The sequence below is a fragment of the Sceloporus undulatus genome, chromosome 5, assembly GCF_019175285.1.
Source record: "Sceloporus undulatus isolate JIND9_A2432 ecotype Alabama chromosome 5, SceUnd_v1.1, whole genome shotgun sequence".
Lineage (NCBI taxonomy): Eukaryota > Metazoa > Chordata > Lepidosauria > Squamata > Phrynosomatidae > Sceloporus > Sceloporus undulatus.
The window spans coordinates 101,366,498-101,380,022 of NC_056526.1; the positions used below are offsets into that span (position 1 = coordinate 101,366,498).

The window sequence follows — 13,525 nt, forward strand, 5'->3', positions numbered from 1 at the left end:
AAACCATTGATTAGCTCTTAATGTCATTAATAACATTTCCCTCAACTGCAGTGAAGGTGAGAGAAAATGGAATTTCCCCTGAAGAGGAGATAGTTCGAAGGCCAAGCATTCATAATGAGATCATTCTTAATTTGTTTAACAATGGTGTTACATCTGCATTAGTCTTCTGTGATTTTCTGAGACCAACAAAATATTGGTAGAAAACCTTGCTGGACTATTTATTCAGCTTCTGGTATCATATAGAAGTATTACAAAAATTCAATATTGTAATTTATGTTTATACATTTCTTCTCTTCCATCCCCTCACCTTGCCCACCCATCTACATTCAGAAACATTTTCTATTTTACCAGGATTTGCAGATATGTATATTTTCAGGGTTCAAAATGATCCTCTTCCCATGAGGAATCCTGCGATCTCCTAATTCACACACTGGACATTCTTCAAGATCAACACAGGTTCTGGAAAGTTCATCAAGTATTTTTCCTGTTTCACAACAATTGCAAAAACAAAGCTTTTCAAAATAAAAGCAACTCATGAGCAACATAAAATTTCAAATATGTAGTCTCTCTTGAAAGCTTGGGAGAGCTATTTCACATTAGTTATGATGCCTCTCAACCACTTTTCCAGATGTGATGTACTGTTTTGCTGGTGGTGGGAGAAAGATAACAAGGAGCAAAGAGTTGCATTGCAACTATATTGTGAGAAAACCGAAAGCAGTGAGAAATGACTAAAATAAAAGAAAGAAGAAAGGGACTAGGACATGAATAGTAGTTAGGAATTGGCAAGCCAAGTTACCAAATAGTAACAACAACAACAACAACAACAACAACAACAATAATAATAATAATAATAATAGTATTTATTTATAACCCACCTTTCCCTGTGTTGGATCAAGGTGGGTAACAGCATATAAAAAGAGAAAACAACAATATCAAAAGTATTCGAATTGGTCCGAAGAGAAACAATTTAGGCATGCCGAGAGTGAAATTAGGGGATCAATTTGGGAAGGCCCATTGGAAGAGATCTGTTTTTATTGCCTTCTTAAAGTCCTCGAAAGATGTTAGTTAACAGATCTCATCCGGCAGATCTTTCCAGATTTTTGGAGTGGCAGAAGCAAATGTCCTCTGGGAGGTAGTTACTAGTCTAGTTCTCTTTGACTGTAGTAGGTTCTTCCCTGAGGACCTGAGAGTGCAGAAAGGATTATATGGGAGGAGGCATTCCCTCAGGTAAGCTGGACTCAAGCCATGTAGGGCTTTATAGGTAATAACCAGCCCCTTATACTGTGCCCAGAAGCAGCCAGTGTAGGGATTTTAAGATAGGTGTGATAGAATCAAACTTGGAACTCCCAGTCACCAATCTGGCTGCCGTGTTTTGGACCAGTTGCAGCTTCCAAACATGGCATAAGGGTTGCCCCATGTAGAGCGCATTGCAGAAATTGAGACAAGAGGTTAGCAGCAAATGTACAACAGTTTCAAGGTTTTCCTGTTTCAGGAAGGGTCGTAACTGGCGTATCAGTCTAAGCTGATAACAGGCACTCCTGGCTGTCGTGTCAACCAGGGACAACAGGTGAAGTGACAAGTCAAGGAGCACCCCCAAGCTACAAACACAGTCCTTTAGGGGAAGTGTGACCCCGTCCAGTACTGGAGAGCTTATCACCATTCCTGGATTTGGATTGCCTATAGCGAGTACCTCAGTTTTATTTGGATTCAATTTAAGTCTATTTTCCCTCATCCAATCTATTACCGACTTCAGACAGTCATTCAGAGGAGAGATGCCATCCTTAGTCACTGAAGCAGTCCAAGACATGGAGAAACAAATTTGAGTGTCATCAGCATACTGATAACACGCCACTCTATGTCTCCAGATGATCTCACCCAGCGGCTTCATGTAAATGTTGAAGAGCATTGGCGACAGTATCGTGCCCTGAAGGACACCCGATTTGAGCTCCCTCTTGGCCCAGCAACTGTCGCCAAGTGACACCATCTGGAATCTGCCCGGCAGATAGGACCAGAACCACTGCAAAGCAGTGCCCCCGAGCCCTAACCCTGTTAGGCGTTCCAGAAGGATACATGGTCTATGGTATCAAAGGCTGCTGAGAGGTCCAAGAGCACCAACAGGGCCAAACTTCCCCTGTTGATGCACAGACGGAGATCATCGAGCAAGGCGACCATGGTAGTTTCCATTCCATATTCTGACCTGAAGTACAACTTGGCTTTCCAGTTCCCAGAGACCAAAGATGTGTGAAGGACAATTAGAGTACGCCCTCTGTATCTGCAGACATGGATTTCAGCATCTGCAAATGGCAAGCCCATGGGAGGGCAACAGAGGAGGAGGAAGAGGAGGCAGCAGGTAAGAGGAGAAGGAGGGAGGAAGGAAGAGGTGGAAGCCATGGGAGAGGGGATAGGAGAAGGAAGAAGGAAGAGGAGGAGAAGATAGGAGGAGGAGGAAGGAAGAAGCGGCAGGTGTGACGTGTCGCGGCGTCTATGATGTCGCGAGTCTGCCCCTGGCGCCTCGTAACGTCATAGAGGCGCCGCTTAAAGAAGCTCCATTTTGGAGCTTCTTTTTTGCTCCGTAACGGAGCTGTGCAGTTTGGCTGCTGCGGCTCCCTTACGGAGCAAACAGCGGCGGCGGCAGATCGCCACAAAGCGGCGGTTTATAACCCACCATAGTTTACCTGAAGAAGACTGTGCTAGTGAAACAGAAAAAAAATAATTCCTAGGTTCTTCTGCCCTGCTGGTATCTTCACAATACCACCTATGTCAGTTTGGATTCGGGCCAGTAACCTCACTGTGACCAGTGACAACTACCACTATTGCTACTACTACACACCCTTCAGCAGTGGAATAAACAAATCTAATTAATGATCAGGAACCTAAAACCTAAAAGACAACGTTGTCCCTTTGTGTTTAAAAAATTATAACAATTATCTGTTTGAGGGTAGAAGCTAGGAATTCATAATAAGACTCCACTAAAGTAAATATACTTACCTGGAGGACAGTGTGCATGGCATCCTTCAACACATTTCACTGGACACATCACTGAATCAAAATGTTGGCATGTTTTTGGACAGGCAGGACCACAGCTGTTGTATCTCCATTCACATTGGTATCCTTCCACTTCTCTATTCATGTCTTCACAACTTTGTGCTAGAAAATGTACACAAATGTACATAAAGAACAGATAAAACCTTTTATTAGAGAATATTTAGAAGTACAGTTTAACACAGAAACAATAGATAGTATATATCAAGTCCGAAGAATGCAATTGCAAATAAAATATATGTAGTAAAATAATGATATACAAAAAAATAAAAAAATAAAGCAAATTTCATTCCTAGGATAAGTTAAATTATTAAAACATATTTTAAATAAAAAATAGACCCTACTAGGGAGACTATATATATATATATATATATATAAATTTTACTTTTAGATCACTAACATATCCAAACAGTTACAACTTATAATGGATCCCTCTATACCGCACCTGTAGCTGATTCCTCATATTGATGGTAGCCTGAGATATGCTCAATGTAAATGTCTCAGGACCATCTAATGGTATCTGACACCATTAGCTTGCCCATGAATTTTGTATAGTGATTTCCCACTCCACAAACCCTCAGAACATGTTCATTAGTTGGATCCCAGGAACCCAGGGCTCCAAGAAGCAATGCCTGAACATAGACGTCATACCCCTTTTGTCTCAGTACATCAGCCAGAGGGGTGTACTTCTGATGTTTACATTCTCTGACCTTCATGGCTGCTTCCTATTTTCAAAGGGTATGGTGACATCCACAATAGTAATATTCTTATGGTCTTAATCTGTGATTACTATGTCTGGTCTCAGCTGACTATTTGTCCTGATTTAAAGATATGGTGCCCATTGAAGCTGGGACAGCTTTAGCTAGTTGATTCATCACAGCATCATGCAGATGTTTCCAGGCAGTCAAGCGAAGGGGACAGTTGTAGAGCACATGTGGCAATGTGTCATTTGAGTGGCCACAATGGCAGCAAGGTTTATCATGGTTACCAGATTTAATGGCACCATTGAGAAGCACAACATTCAAGTGAGCCCAGTAAACAAATTGCCATTCAGTAAAATGAGTGAAATCTCCAATGGTATAAAGTGATTGCTTGCATCCCATTGTGATGTCACCTCAAAAACCTTGCCCTAGTCAGGCTTGCTCAAAAGTGTGATGGTATATTTCGCCCTTAGAAGTTCTTTCAGTGAACTTTCTAGCAAATGTCTACACTTGATCTTAGCCAAAAGAAACAATAATAACATTACTGGGGGAAATGGTAAAATCATATTTTACATTTTATATGTTGATAGCAGCAAGATTAATATATGCCTGATATTTAAAATCAAATAAGGAAGTAAAAATTAATGAATGGTTAATAAAATTATATGAGCTGATGGAGTTAGATTTACTTTCTAAAATACTTAAGAAGGACTCAAAGGACATTAAAGACTGGGAAAAGGTTTATGTTTATATTAGGGGAAAATGCGCAAATATAGCAACCACTGGAATCTTGGATAAATAAAAATTATATATGTGTTTGAATATTTTTGTTTCTTCTTCCAAATTCATTTAACAAATTTTAATCAGAAAAGAAAAAATGTGGAATGAATTATTGGTTTAGAGTTAAATTCATTAAAAAAAGAGGATATCAACTGAAAATATTCTTCCCTTGAGATGTTAAAAATAAAATAAAAGAATGTGAGAGTAATTATAAAGGACATAAAGAAAAATAGAGCAGCATGGTTAACAAAATTGGGAATGGTAAAAACTGAATTTACCAAGAATTCTCATTAGTTCTCTAAAAATTATAATGTACAAATTGTAATTTTTAGAGACCTAATAGGAATTCTTGGTAAATTCAGTGTTAGTATTTTATTGTCGTATTGACTGTAAATTGTAAAAGTTTCATTTAAGGTTGTAATCCCGCCTCGATCTGTGGGAGAGGCAGGAGGTATAAATAAACTATATTTATTATTATTATTATTATTATTATTATTATTATTATTATTATTAAAAATGGATAAAGAAATAAGATACGCAGGAGGGGAAGGATAAATGAATTGATGTAAAGGAGTATTTAGGAAGTAGTGAAAGGGTTGTTTTGTGCTGCTACTCATTCTTAGTAATTTATGTTTTTGTGTTTGGTACAAATATGTTGAAAGTATGGATGTAAAATGTATGTCAAATTATTTTTAAAGTTAATAAAATATATTTAAAAAGAAATGTACAGAAAGAAACAAATGAATACTTGTTAAATTTAATAATAATAGTAATAATAAGTATAATAAGTATATTATATGCTTTGGTGTATGTAGAAATTGTTGTAAAGGAGGATTACAAACAAGTAAAAAAGTGAAGGTTAAATACTAAGAAAACTGTAGAAAAAACGGGAAAGGAATGGCAAGAAACATGGGAGATAAATGATAAAGATGTGACAAAAGGGTTGTTATGGGATACTATGAAGGCAGTTAGAAGAGGAATATGCTTTAGGATTCTATGGCGGTTCTATGATTATTTGAATTCTATGACAATGAAGGTGATATACATTCATTCTGAAAAATAGATTGCATCTCAGTTATATAAAACTTACAGCACAGAGTTGGTGACCTCCAATGAACTATTGCTCCTTTCTGAGCACAGGCATGAGCATAAGCAGCTATGGCATCACAGAAGCAGGCACAATCTCCAATGGATTCACAAGTACAAGTGTCATACATGCAGATATCTATATATGGTTCAGGATCTATCTGCAAAAGAAGTTACAGTTGCCAAATTTTCTCCTTCATTAATCGTTTTCCATTACATTCAGGAAGAAATTCACTTTCTCACATACACATAAAAGACCTTTTCTTGGAAAGCCTTATCTTTCTTACTCTCATTCCTTCTAAAACTGTACCATGAGCCCTTGGTATCTACTCAGGCTTGGTTCCAGGACCCACCATGAGTACCAAAATCTGTGGATGCACAAGTCCCATAATATATAATGGAATAGTAAAATGGTGTCAATATAAAATGGCAAAATCTAGGTTTGCTTTTTGAAGCTTTTTTTAAAATGCAAGCTGAGGATGGTTGAATCTGTGTGTACAGAATCTATAGATACTAAGGGCAAACTGTACTGTAGGCAAATCTTTGACCATCTAACCTTACCCAGTGGGGTCTCTAGACTCCCCCACCCTTTCTAAGTTTTCAGCATCTGATTGTGAATTTAACAGACACATAATTAAATACACTTGGTTGCCATCTTGGTTAACCATGCAAAGTCTGGGAACATCTGCTCTCTGGATACAGGGGTTTCATGGGCGCGTTACAGACAGCCCAGAAGGGGCAGTCTCATGCCACTGCTGGTTGCTGCATCCAGGAACCGCAGCATCCAAACCGTGCGGTTCCCAGACGCAGGAAAGAAGGAGCGCGAAAATCGCACTCCTTCCTTGGCCTTGGAAGAGACGCCGCAAGGCGCTAGTCGCGCACTAGCGGCGTCACTTCTGCCGCACGACGTGCTGACACAGAGCGTCCGCTATGTCAAAATGGCGGCGGCCGTGTGGAATGGCTGCCACCATTTTGATGTAGTTATTACGCGCGAGGGGCAAGGCGGTCAGGAAGCGTCTCCCCTCGCGCGTAATGACGGCGCCTCATGGGCCCGTCTGTAAAACATGGCGTTCCTGTCATGACAGGAACATAGGAAAATACTTCATACTGAGCCAGACCATTGATCCATATATTGTCATTTCTTTCTTTTTAAAATTTTTTAATTGATTTTAGTTTCAAAAACAAACACAAACAAAACAAACTAGCACATATAATATAAATCAATCTTTCAAAATATCAACCTACACATATTATCTCCTTATAATTGTTCTACCTACACCTTTAAGACCTATCCCTACTTGCTATATCATCTTATAGTTTATATACTGTTAATTCATCACAATCTCACCCTTCTTCACCTTTCTTCATTCATTCTTCTTTATCTTACATACATCTGACTTCCTTCCTCTCTTGTTTGTCTATAGTTTTTGTTTTGTATCCCTTTTATTATAATCCTTAAATGTTTCTTTTTAATATTTTTTTATGTTCTTATGCTTTATATTTCCAAACAACATACCTTATTATCCTAATATATTTTGTGCACCCAGCTTATCCTTAAAGTATATCACAATACTGTCTTATTATGATCTTTGTCCTCAGTTCGTATACACCATTTTTACACAGTATATATCTTACATTAATCTTAATAAATTCACGTTATTCACATTATTCTGCATATTCTCACACAGATCATTGGCTCATCCCTACTCTACTATAAATGTACTACCCCATTGCTCCTTCATATATTCATATATATGACGCCAATCTTCCTTAATTTTTTCCAATGTTTTGTTTTTTAAAACTTGCGTCAATGTATCCATTTCTATTATTTCTAATAATTTCATTGTCCAATCTTCTTTACTTGGGATATCCTTCACTTTCCATTTTTGTCCCAATAACATTCTTGCTATTGCTATCTTATAAAAAAGCATCCTTCCATACTTTTTTCCAATTTCATTTTCGAAAATTCCCAATAAAAAATATTTGGTCTCATTTCTAAATTAATTTTAAACATTTTACAAATTGTTTTTTTATTTCCTTCCAGTATTTTTTAACTTGTTTACCATTCCACCAGAAGTGTATGAATGTCCCTACTGCTTTACCACATTTCCAGCACTTGTTGCTCTTATTTTTATATATTAAGGCTAATTTTTCTGGGGTTAAGTACCACCGGTAAAACATTTTGTACCACTTTTCCTTTATTGTTTGAGAGGCTGTTTATTTTAATCCTTTAGTCCACATAAATTCCTATTGGTCCAATTGAATATTATATCCTAAATATTTTGCTCATTTACCATGGTATCCTTTACAATTTCATTCTCCATTTCCAATTCCAATAGTTTTCTAAGTAAAGTAAGTAAGTAAAATTTTATTTGTATACCGCCTTTCTAAGACCAAGGCGGTTTCCAACATTCCACATAACAATAACAATATGACAATATGTCATATTGATAGGAAAATTCTATACAATTTTCCTATCAATTTTCCATTCTCTTCACACAAAGGTTTTTCTAGATCCGATTTACTTTCTTCCTAAGTGTAAGGGAAGCTTGCAAGGTGGGGGAAGTAAGAAACTAATGTAGTTGGTGCCAGCTCTACTGAACCTTTTGCTTTATCTATCATGCCCAAAAGCTCCATTTGTCACTTAACAGTACTCACACTTTGGACAGCCTGCTGTGTAAAAACTTTACTTAATAATAACAACATCAACAACAACAACAACAACAGATGAAGACTACTTGGCCACTTTGTGAAAGTTTCCAGAAGTTTCCCTCATATCCTTGACTGTTCCCATCTCTTATTCTTTAGGTAGGTTTTCACTCTATCACCTGCTAGTAAGATCAAGAAATTCAGCAGGAGTAAAGATCTGTATCAGCTCCATTGAAGGGTTACTTAATCTGTTGTTGGGGTAGTTGAATTTGAATTTATTATTATTACGGCATACAGCCAGCATAAAGTAGTTGTTGGTGTAGTAAATGATTACTAGGATCAATAATAGATGGTTCCCAGGCACTGAAGCTGAAAAGATAATGTATTAAGTATATATGAAATTGCTTACCATTTTTCTGCAGTCTTTGAAGAGTTCACTGTTCAAGATGCTACATGAAGTCTCTACCATCACTTGTTTCACAATATTACCATTGCACAGAGAAGAAACAAAGGTTTGCTCCTGAAAAAGCTCAACGAAAAGAAATACTATTGTTATTTATGTATGTATTTAATATTTATCTAACACAATGGCAATGTTGTTAATGATCAATTCAAGGAAATTCTGGGTATATCTCGACAAGGAGGAAACAGAGCTGACATTTTATTTTATGAAGAAAATGCAAGCTGAACTGGTTGTGGTTGGAACTTCTCTCAGGTATAAAAGCAACCCAAAGTTTCCAACACTAGATGGGTGATACAACCAGTTAAATGTAGTCCAAAATTTACTTCCAGTTAGTGTATGGCAGGCAGTTGGACTGAATGGATCTTGTCATCTCTTCCAACTCTGTCTTTCTATGTAAAGAAGTAAGTGTAAATAAAAGCATAATTGATTTCAGTGGGAGATATTTAAAGCATATGCCTAATTCTAATATGGAAATAGATGGCACTTAAAAAAATACTTTGCTTGGGATGGATTAGGCATTAAAAATAGAAGTAGGAACAATTATTATGAAGGCTACAAGCTTTGATCAACATAATTTGTAGATCGGTCAATGGATTTGCTGAATAAGTGGAATGTGCCAATCATAATTTGCTAATAAGTAGGTTTGCAACTATTTCAGATTTTAAGTAGCGCTGCTTCTAAATTTGTGCTAAACATGTTATTTAGTTTAACCCTTAGAATGTGTTCTTTTTGTGGAAATATATAGCAACTTAGATGTTTTTCCAAGTCATTCTCACCCAGTTATATATCGGTGACACATGCTCATAAGTCAAGCCATGCTTACAACAGAAAGATGCTCCCTTCTCATGATTAATACTTAAAAATACCTTTCTGACATCAGCACATTGTGAATTAACTTTCCAGGAATTCCCAAAGTAATTTGGATCCACCTCAACCTCTTTTCTGCTGCTTGTCATGTCATTGTTTTGGATGCCATCAAAATTCCCACACAGGCCACATACTTGATCCTTGCAAAGAAATAAACCACAAGAATAAAAATTTCTTCGACTTATGCTATGTACCGCACAATCAAAATTAAATTTGCTATTGTGTGTTACAGTCAGAGTACTTTGAGAATTCAATGTTTTGGTTTGTCAGAGAAGCTCAGGACAGATGCATGGGCTAGGGGTGCAAGGAAGGGTTGCTTTCTTTTGCTCTCACAACATTCTTAGTTGAGTGATCAGCACAAGGTCACTCAATGCACTTCATGGCTTACCAGGGAACTCAAACCCATACTAGAGATCTAAATATTTCTGGAAATGTCAAAGCTATGGAAAATAACCTTTTCACTGCATTCTTCTCATGGAAAAAAAGAAGAAGAAATTGAATGGAAATGCATGCAATATTTTCTTATAAAATCTAACTCTGATAGGTTTGATTTTTTTTCTTATTAAACCTAAACCTGTTTTTCTACTTTAACAGAATAAAATCAATCAATTAAAACTCACTATATAAGATTCGACTATCTGACATATTTATGAAATTTACAGAACAATTCTACCTTTTTTTTCTCTATACCCTCTCCCTCCCCAGTATTTTTCTAGGCTCCATTTTAGGCAAAACCTGTTCCAAGACATTAAATATAAAACAAAACTATGCATGCTTATTCAGACATACGGCTCTTTTTTCTGGTTGAATTTGCTACTGGCTGTGTGCAGAGACTGTGTGTAGAGGACTGCAGCCCAAGCAGCACAAATGCTTTGGTTTTGTAAATGTAAATCACAATTCTCAAGTGCTTGAGAAAAAAACTGTGGGCTACTGTATCTCATGCTACCTATGCACACTTATTTTTGTTGTCACCATCTGAGAAGCAGGAAAAATACAAGCTGAAAATAACCACCACATATTTTAGAGAAACAAAAGAACAAAAATAATCAAAAGGAGTTGGTCTGCATACATAGGTGTGAATCATAAGTTTAAGAAGTAGGCTTGGCTCAGATAGCGATAGTCCAACTTCCCTTTGAGTTCCCAGACTTTGTGGAAGAGGTCTCTCATTCTTCCTTTTTTGTTGTTGTCTTCTCTTTCTCTGTATTCATCATTTCTTTTCCTACTAGTCATTGTGCTGATTTTGTCCATATCACTCTGTTGTTTTGCTTCTCTTTCCTTTACTGCTTGAAACATTTTGTCTGTTATCCATTGTTTCTTCTTTTTCTTTTTGACTGCTAGTAGTATCTTTATGCTTTCTTCCTTAATTATGTCATGGCTTCTGACCATAGTTCTTCTGGTTCTTGGTTGATTATGCTTAATAGCATGAATCTATTTCTTAAATTGTCAATAGCGCTCAGGTCATATTTTGGTATAAAGACTGGTTTTGTTTTCTTCTCTGTTTTCTTCTAATTTTTTATATAAGCAGTTTGTGATCTGTACAACAGTCAGCACCTGGTCTAGTTTTAGTGACCAGAACTGGATTTCTCCATCTTTTGCTTCCATTGATATAACCTGTTTCATTTGTGTGTGTCTATGTCTGTGTCTCTGTGTATACTACCCCTGTTGAACTCAAAGAAGGAGAGAGTGACTGTGACTCATTTACTCTCACTCTCTCCTTCTCTCTTTGTCTCTCTCTTAAACAATCAAATAAAAAATATATTAAGTAATAAACTAGATTGTACTTACTTTGTAATTCTCTTTCAAGATAACAGTAATTCCCATATCTTGATCCCAAACTAGAGAAATCCCTCTACCCAGTAACAAAATGTAGTAGCGCCCAGACTTCAGAACTTCGAAGTTGATTTCTTCTCTTGGAGACCTCAAGATGTTAACCTCATTAAGAAAAAAAAAATACAAAGACTCTAGTAGCATGAATCTATATTAGTCTCTGAGACTGCATATTCACACTTTACATATATGATCAAACAGCCAACAGTAAATTTGTTATAGATTGGGATAAATTTCAGGACTACTTAAAACAAAGATTTGATGACTTCATGATATCTGGATTTATTGAATAAAGAGTTCATTTATATTATTCATGGGAGGGAAGAATATATACCAGAAGAATTCATAGGAATATTGAAAAGTGGTGGAAATGAATTATAATTTCTCTTTTTATGTTTCCTTAAGAAATGTTTACAAGAAAAATATAATTTCTCTGTATAGCTATTATTTTGGCAGTCAGGAGGTTTTTTTATTGTTAAATAATGTTGATGTATTTCCATATATGTATAAGCGAAGAATATCCATATGTTTGAATATATGTTTATAACTTCATTTTTGTTTGTATGGAATGTGTTTTGTTGTATGGGCATATTACATTATCTACAAATATTTAATAAAAAAATATATTTTTAAAAAAATGTTCTTAGAAATCAATTCAAGATTCCCTAGGATAAAAGGACTTTTAAAAACAGATAACATCTTTTAGATATTAAAAATAAATGAATTAAGAGAAATGGACAGATTAACATGCATGATGGAAAATAAATCAGTGGCAAAATTGGACAAGGAGTGGTCCCCAGTTTTACTGTACTGGGAAAAAACAAGGGGAATAAGAAAAGAATTATTGGAATATAGATAGAAAGATATTTAAGAATGAATATGGAAAGAATAAAAGAGCAATAGTCAACTTAGAGCAGTAAAATGTAGTAAGATCTGAAGAAAATCAAGAAATACAATAAGAATAAATGAGAATTCATCAAACAGGAGATGAATTAATGGTTAAGAGAGATTAACAGCTATACAGAAACAGAGAAGGAACATAAAATCTGGCCACAGAACCAAAAAAGGTTCAAATGAATATATTGAACAGGAATTTATTTAAGAATGTATATAATAATATGCTTAATTTAGACATTGTTTATTGTTTTGCTTTGTTTAGTTGTTTAATTAGATGAAGAAGAGTGTGACGAATGGTAGAAATAGGGATACACTTGTCTAAAAAAAGGAAAGCTGTAAGCAAAACATATTTGGGGGAAGTCAAATATACTGAAATATGATAACAACAACTTAGGAATGCATGTAAGATTTATTTTTATAATATATTTGTATTTTTATTTTAATTTTTTTAAAAATTGTAAAAAAACAAAACAAAAACACATTTTGCATAAATGTCCATCCTTTGTATAAATGTTCTTGCCCGCTGGAATTTCAAAAAATGTCAATTCCTATACTGTAAGAGAGGTGTCATTTTAATCACTCAGTTTTCTGCATAGCAGCAAGAAGGGAAATAAACTTCCTGCCCACTTTGAGGGATGAGATAATAAAATAAAAAGTTTTACATCCCTGCTTGTTTTATGCTTTCCAGCTTCCCATATGTTAAACAGATAGGAACAAGTATATATAAAGTACTATTGTGAATTCATTATTAATTCAACTCTGCAGTACACTTAACACACTGTCTCTGCCAACCAGGAACATTTTAGCAGATCTTTTCAGCAAGCTCTAGATTTCCAGTATAATTTCCCTCTCTTCTAGTGCCATTCCAATCAAACTGTAAAACTATTGCATTATGAATGTGGAATGTGAAACAATTTCCAGAAGATAGTAGTTACCATCCAGCAAATGCCAACAGACTGGCTCCTGTTGCTTACTATCTTATGCCAAACTACGTAAGAACAATTTTGTAATGTGTCAGTGGGACCCAACTCTCAGGGGGAAAAGTACTGGACTTTTGGCTCACTCATTCAAAAACAATGGTTTTCATGTCAGATATAAGAAAACATCTAAATACATATTAATATAATACCTTTATTAAGCCAACCCAAAATGGCATGAAAAGAAAAAAAAATGTGTGCAAGCTTTCATGATTTGTGATCTCTACATAATGTGT

The 13,525-nt window shown here is 35.8% G+C and overlaps 1 protein-coding gene across 4 annotated transcripts in view; it reads right to left on the reverse strand.

The window, feature by feature from the left end:
- VWF (von Willebrand factor) overlaps positions 1–13,525 on the reverse strand; it is a 247,354-nt gene that overhangs the window by 153,367 nt on the left and 80,462 nt on the right. For 3 of the 4 annotated variants that reach the window (XM_042469122.1, XM_042469123.1, XM_042469125.1), the window contains 6 exons: positions 11,374–11,520; positions 9,588–9,728; positions 8,668–8,787; positions 5,614–5,770; positions 2,989–3,147; positions 349–484 (listed from right to left, as the gene is read on the reverse strand). In XM_042469122.1, coding sequence (XP_042325056.1) covers positions 349–484; positions 2,989–3,147; positions 5,614–5,770; positions 8,668–8,787; positions 9,588–9,728; positions 11,374–11,520 — 860 coding nt within the window. The remainder of the gene's footprint in view (positions 1–348; positions 485–2,988; positions 3,148–5,613; positions 5,771–8,667; positions 8,788–9,587; positions 9,729–11,373; positions 11,521–13,525) is intronic. The other variant, XM_042469124.1, reaches the window with a different exon arrangement.